The sequence below is a fragment of the Scleropages formosus genome, chromosome 24 (genome assembly GCF_900964775.1).
Source record: "Scleropages formosus chromosome 24, fSclFor1.1, whole genome shotgun sequence".
Classification (NCBI taxonomy): Eukaryota; Metazoa; Chordata; class Actinopteri; order Osteoglossiformes; family Osteoglossidae; genus Scleropages; species Scleropages formosus.
The window spans coordinates 9,993,456-10,000,100 of record NC_041829.1 but is presented as its reverse complement, the minus strand read 5'-3'; the positions used below and the strand labels follow the sequence as shown (position 1 = coordinate 10,000,100).

General features: G+C 42.2%; 1 protein-coding gene across 1 annotated transcript; it reads right to left on the bottom strand.

The window, feature by feature from the left end:
• Nucleotides 1–559: 559 nt before the first annotated feature.
• On the bottom strand, nucleotides 560–5,054 carry LOC108936457 (opioid growth factor receptor-like protein 1). The gene is made up of 7 exons (XM_018755816.1): nucleotides 4,779–5,054; nucleotides 3,902–3,970; nucleotides 3,650–3,710; nucleotides 3,478–3,556; nucleotides 2,524–2,590; nucleotides 2,277–2,425; nucleotides 560–1,839 (listed from the first exon to the last, which is right to left on the bottom strand). Exons 1-7 carry the CDS (start codon nucleotides 4,932–4,934, stop codon nucleotides 861–863), a joined length of 1,560 nt encoding a protein of 519 aa, XP_018611332.1. The 5' UTR covers nucleotides 4,935–5,054; the 3' UTR covers nucleotides 560–860.
• Nucleotides 5,055–6,645: the final 1,591 nt, after the last annotated feature.

The following is a 6,645-nucleotide window of genomic DNA, read 5'->3' as shown; positions in this document are numbered from 1 at the left end:
TAAAAATTAGTGCGAAACATGGCAATTCTGCTTGAACATCAGTCCGTGGCCTCCATTCAGCAGCATTCATCAGATCAAGTTCCAGGAGCATCTAGAAAAACCAGACAACATCCGTGAAGGAGTCTGATCGCTAGCACTTTCCTTATTAATTTTTGACCGCTGTGTTGGAGTTGAACCTCTTCTCATTTATTGATTCATCTTTAGCTTCTTTGGTTTCCTTGGTTTCTGTGTTGTTGGAGCTTGTCATGTCTGAAACTTTATCTTTGCTGCTTTCTGCTCTCTGTGCACTTGGATTTTTAATCTCGATTTTTTTATTTTATTTTTTAATCTTATTTAATCTAGATTGCTCAGGAGGGGTGGGCAGCCATGGGCTTGGACCCCCCGGAGTTTTTTTTCCTCTCCCTTGATTTTCATTTGGGAGTTTTTGTTCCTTTCCTCCGTGGCCAGTAGGCATACTTATAGCTCTATGAAAGCATTAAATTATGATAGTCTGTAGTCAACTGTCTTCTTTGTTTCTTTGTTTTGATGTACTTGTTTTTCTTGCCTTATTCCTGTGTTAAAGAGCTCTGTGTCACTGCGTGAGAAGAGCGCTCTATAAAAATGAATTGAATTGAATTGAATTGGGTATCTGCTTGTGTGACTTTGTGAACTCAACCCACATTCATGTTTTCCTCCATCAAACCCATCATCTTCACTTTCAGAAAAGTCCCTCCCTGCTCATTCCCTTCCCTTGTGATAACTTCTTGTTTCTTCACCTGTTGACTTGTTGCTTATCGTATCTTTAGCTATAGCACTTTGAGTTCTTTCTTCATTGCCTCTAGAAAAATCACTCCTTGACTCTTTATGTGGGACCTTTTAACTCAGTACTTGTGTTCAGCTACAGTGTTTAGACTGCCTACTTCTTCGCTTGCAGAAAGGTCACTCCGTGCTTCTTTGGTTCCAATTCTGAGTCCTTGCTTCTTTAGCTGTGGAACTGTCTCACAGCCTGCAGCACTCTGACTCTCAGCATCTTCAGCTATAGTTCTGTTACTTCCTGCTTCTTCAGCTGCACCTCTGTGATTCCCTGCTTGTTCATCTTCAGGACTGTTAGTCCTTGCCTCTTCAGCTGAAGCACTTTGACTCCTTTCTTCTTTAGCTGTAGAAAGGTTACGCTTTCCTACTTGAGTTCCATCATTGTCACTTGCTACCTCTCTCAAGGAACTTTCATTCATCATATCATTTAAGGTTCTCTGATTCCTTTCTTCTTCACCTGTAGCTCTATCACTCTTTACCTCTTCACCTGCATTGCTTTGACTCACACTTTCTAAGTGTTTCTTCACAACTTCACAGCTGTTTTCTTCAGCTCCTCTGTAACTCTCTGTATCCTTGTTTGGGGGTGAATCATTGTCACTGGTTGTGATCATCATCAAATCATCCATATCACTAGGTCTTTGCTCTGCTGCATCGTTTCCAGTTTGCTGAACTGCTTCTGAGTCATCTTTGTTGTCCAAACATTCCTGCTTCTCTTTGTCTAGAGGGCACTCATCGTTTTTTCCTGCGATGCTTGATGTTTGCTTCAAGCACTGTGCGAGATGCTGTTGGATTCTTCTTGGACACCACACAAACTCCTCCTGGGGCCTGTAGTGCTTGAAGGCAAACTTGACCAGCTTCTGGCGCTCTTGCTTGTTGCGGACTGAGAACAGAAAGTAATCCATGATGCTATGCTTGATGTTCCATAGGGTTTTCTTGATCAGAGCCTCATTTAGGAAGAATTGAACAAGTGGGGCCTGGAAGTGCTCGAACCCAAGTTCCCCCAGACACTTCAGTATACGGGTGATGCGCAGGTTGTTGTGTGTGTTTCTAAAAGAGAAAAAATACAGAAGCATGAAAAGAGTTTCATCTGAAATTAACATATTGGCATTTGAAATGCTATATTAAAAATAGACTGGGTCCTCATATTACGAACAGCCAAGATATAGCTTTTTGAAAACAGTTTCTAGTTTATTCCTTTTATTTATTGCATTATCTCCACTAATCTATTTTCTAATGTTTCTGTCTGTAGCAACATGCACATGACCTGTTTTTCCCTCAAAATGAAAGGATGGGAGGAAAGAGCTCCAAAAAATAGGAGTGTGGGACCACCTAAGCTCGTGTCTGGTTACACCACCTACATCTGTCTCTGTCAGAACTCTTCCGCTGTCTTGTTCCTATGACAACAAAGTCCTACAGAACAAAATGTAACAACAAGAGCCAGTACGTCTCTGAGGAGTAGCTGTGAACAGTCAGGGCTCACTTACATGTTTAGGTTATAGAATCGCTCCTCCCAATTTTCTGCCCGCTGTACTTTCCCTGTGTTTTTGTCGAGGAGCTCTATGCCGTAAAAATCCAGCATGAGTTCGTACGACTCCACAAGCCTCCTTTTTGCCTCATCGTTCTTACGGAACTCCTGCAAGACCAGTGATCAAGAGAGCAGCATTTCACAACAGGCGAACACACAGACTGGAATGTAGCCTGACCACGGGAGGTCCGACACTGACAACAAACCTCAGTTTCCCTTGGCGTCAGTTCTGCGGCATAGATGTTCATTCCTGGTTCTTGAAGTGGAAACAACCTATAAAATATAAATGAGTCAAATAAGTGAATGTACATCACTCTCACACACAGACGCTGTCTGAAGCCGCTTATCTTGAGCGGGGTCACGGGGAGCCAGAGCCTAACCTGGCAACACGGGGTGCAAGGCTGGAGGGGGAGGGGACACACCCAGGATGAGATGCCAGTCCGTTGCATGGCACCCCAAGCAGGACTCAAACCCCAGACTCACCAGAGAGCAGGCCCCAGCCAAACTTGCTGCGCCACCGCACCCCCCATGTGCATAACTTTCAAACACAAATGAGTCTGTCTGTAATTTGTTTTGTTTTTAACTCAAAAGTCACTTTTACCACTAAGTAAACCCTTGAGTTATTCGTTTGGTGCATTCTGTAAAAGTGTTGATATTAGTGTAATAAACAAAAATACTTTTAATATTTAATGTTTTAAGATTTTTCATTTTAATATATTAACTTCAAGATACATTAAAATGGAAACCCAAGATATTTAAAAGTAAAACTTTACCAGAAAAATAAGTTGTTTCCAGATTGTGCAATATTGATTATTGAGCAATTCATCCCATAAAAATGCTCAACATTTCTAATCTTGTTACTCATCACTGTCACTCAGGAACACCAGGCACAAGATGTAAACACTGTGTGACTGAGTTGAACTAAGTCCTATTGTCCTATTGCTCTTAGCTGCTCTTTACTGCCATCTATTGACTCGGTGGGTAAAGACATGACACACCTTCCTTTACACACAAAATTTTGGTAAAGAGAAGAAAGTGAAAGTTACCAAAATGATATTTAAATGTTTAAAATGTCAAAAATAAATATGTAAACTTTAAATTGTTTTGCATCTTTGTGTAACTAAACCATTTGTAAAGGCAGGAACCAGAGTTTTTCTTACCACTGGATGAAAGAATGGACCTGTTCTAGTCTTTCGTAGTTTCCCCTCCATTCCCTGTGAAAATCCTCTATTGTGAAACCTGCACCAGTGACAAGGACATGGTTGGACCATTCAGGGTCATCAGTCTCATTACCCACAGCAGGACCCTATCCCAATGGACAGAGGAACATACCGTCAGGTTTGCAGCAAATTTTGTTGAGGTAGAAGTTCAAATTCGGCATTTCTTTGTTTTCCTGAGTGAGTCAGAAAAAGGACAAACAGTGTAAGACTTCAGTCCACATCACTTACGTGATTGATTGTATTTGCTTGTATTAAATATGTTTAAAAAATATGGTTTGTGAAACAATACTGAAATGGTTTGAGGTTATCACTGTTATTATTGTTATTATTTCACAACAATAATAAGAAAAATTTCACCACTCACTGTGTAGTAGTGCCGGTATCGTTGCATGTCCCTGGCAGCACGTATGTTCCTCCGGCTCCACTTTAGTCTCTGAGAAAGAGAATGGAGAACCATGGCACTGCACACACACACTAAAGACACACAGTCTCATCCTCAGTTTGCCTTTCAGTTTCCAGTATTGTTTATTGTGACTGACAAACAAAGCACTACTGGAAATTAAATTTGAATAAATTTGCATATAGGTGAAAAAATTTCCCGAAAATACCATGTGCAGCAGAAGCCCCTCCCTGCACTCCAGGCCTTCTAAGGCCGGAAGTTTTTATTTCAGGTTTCCGCAGAACCATGTTTACTCACAATTTATGGGGTTTCCACGCCATGACAATGTGACCCCCCCCCACCAGCTACAGAGTTTGACATGGAAACAAAAAATTTACAGATTTGAATGTAAAGATATTGCAAATCACCCTGGCCTCAATAATAATGTGTCTGAACTAACTGTTAGACAAAGTCAAAAGCGTTCAGTTCAGGCTATAAGTGAAAGTGAAAATGATTCTGATTCATAGCTGTAATGGTATTTAGTATTTGGTGAAAACAGAAATACAAATGGGCAGCCTCATCAGGCCCCTAGAGAATGTAATATAGTATTAAAAATGATAATGAAAGTGAGGCGTACATGTGGGCTGCATCCCCACAGGCTTCACAAACTCACTGATAGACTCAGCAATAGGAGTGATGGTTTCGCTGTATAACTGACCACACAGACACTTTTAAAATGAAAGATGTGGCTTTCTGCCACGTCATTGTTGCTTGTTACACAATGAGGGCGTTGCTAACCACCCTTTCTTGTCAGTTCCCAGTATGTCGACCTGCAAAAACATCTGAGAACCCGTTCACTTACCGGGGCACCCGACCATGGCTTCATGTGCTGCTCACTGTTGCATCCGTAATCCTCGTCCTCCCAAGTGGAGTCATACTCACACTCCAGGTCATCCTCGTCCCTGTCCTGGTCCTCGTACTCGCCTATCCCCTTGCCCAGACCACATAGCGAAACCATCCTGGGCTGTACAAGCCAGAGAATTGTGAGGAGCACGAAGGAGAGCAGGTGATGGACGGTGTGCACTAGGCAGCAGAGCCAGCGCCAGAGCAATGTGACAGGGAGGGAGCTCCACTGCCATCTCATTGTGAAGAAAGGAAAGTGAAAATCATTTCTGGGAGGGGGGTGGGGCAGAGCCTGAAACGAAAGTGAAAGTCAGCAGAGGGTCCCAACTGAGGGCTCAACTTTGCACAGTTAGTCTACTACTTGACGGAGTGTACAGCACACATTTTGTATTTTACTTTTTTATGCATATAATTTACTCCGCTTTACCTACTACATCTTTTATGATATTATCGCTCCATTTTATCTTTGTATTATTTTTCTGCACATTTTACTGACAGATCCTTGCTGTGGAAATTTCTAAAAAGAGATCACCTTTGTAAGGTGATACATTTCCAGTAGCTGAGACAGCAGACTAAAAACAACCTTCTTATTTTGAATGCAAGCTGATATGTGACTTTCAGGCTGTGTTAAAAGACAGGACACAGACATGCGAGTGTGTAGGAGACACATGGACATGTCAACATCAGCAAGGGTGTGTGTGTGTGTGTGTCAGTGTTGTCTTTGTCTGAGCAATTACATTTATTCATTTAACAGATGTTTTTCTCCAAAGTGACGTACATCTCATAGAAAAAACTATGTGTACATTAGCAGAGAGACTTAGATGCAGATGAATGATTCTAAAGTACAGTTAGTTACTTTCCACCATATGAACCAATGTACATCACACAAGTAGCTGCATAAAGGTTTATGCGAATACACACACACACACACATTTTCAGAACCGCTAGTCCCTTACGGGGTCACGGGGAACCGGAGCCTACCCGGCAACACAGGGCGTAAGGCCAGAGGGGGAAGGGGACACACCCAGGACGGGACGCCAGTCCGCCGCAAGGCACCCCAAGTGGGACTTGAACCCCAGACCCACCGGACAGCAGGACTGCGGTCCAACCCACTGCGCCACCGCACCCCCTTCGTTTATGCGAATAATCAACAATTATTAATCACATTCTTTTTCTTATTAAACATTTACATTACACAAGTAGTTGCATGAGAATTTATCTGTTATTCAACAGTAACGATCTCAAAGTTATAGAGCATGAAGATTTACACATTACATGAACATGGGAGAAGTGAGTCTGGGAGAGGTGAGTTTTAAGACCCTTCTTAAATGTACACAGAAATTCAGCAGTTTTGAGTGAGAGGGGGAGGTCATTCCATCACATTTTGAGTTCCATGTGTTCCCAGGCCCTGTGCGGTCGGTTCCTGTCGCCGCAACCTGTGGTTGGTGTGTGTCAAAGGGCTCCAGTGGCCATGTATGGGTTCTGGGTTCAAGTTGTCTCTCTGTTTGCCCTTCTGTTTCCTGATTCACATCTCAGCGCAGGAGACATAGTGGGTTCAAATGAGGTGAAAGAATTTCATGAGATTTAATCAAAAAGTTCTAAGACTTATAATGGTTGTTGAGAATGTCATTGAAATGTTCCCTTCAGCTTCATTCAGTTTTTTTTAACTAGTTTTTTTTAATCCTTCTGAAAATCTCATGACTAGAGACAGAAGTGTGAAGCTGTGTTGTCGTGGTGCAAAAGCCATGATAAAAACAGCCCTGGAACACATGCCACATCCTCTGTTCACACCCGCAAGCGGTTGATTATTTTCTGCACTCAAAAAT

Bases quoted from the DNA above. Each gene is read 5' to 3' on its own strand.
- LOC108936457 (XM_018755816.1), bottom strand. From the start codon at position 4,934: ATGGTTTCGCTATGTGGTCTGGGCAAGGGGATAGGCGAGTACGAGGAC. The intron at 3,971-4,778 runs GTAAGTGAACGG...TCTCTTTCTCAG, and splicing joins AGCCATGGTCGGGTGCCCCG to AGACTAAAGTGGAGCCGGAG. The intron at 3,711-3,901 runs GTGAGTGGTGAA...TGACTCACTCAG, and splicing joins GATACCGGCACTACTACACA to GAAAACAAAGAAATGCCGAA.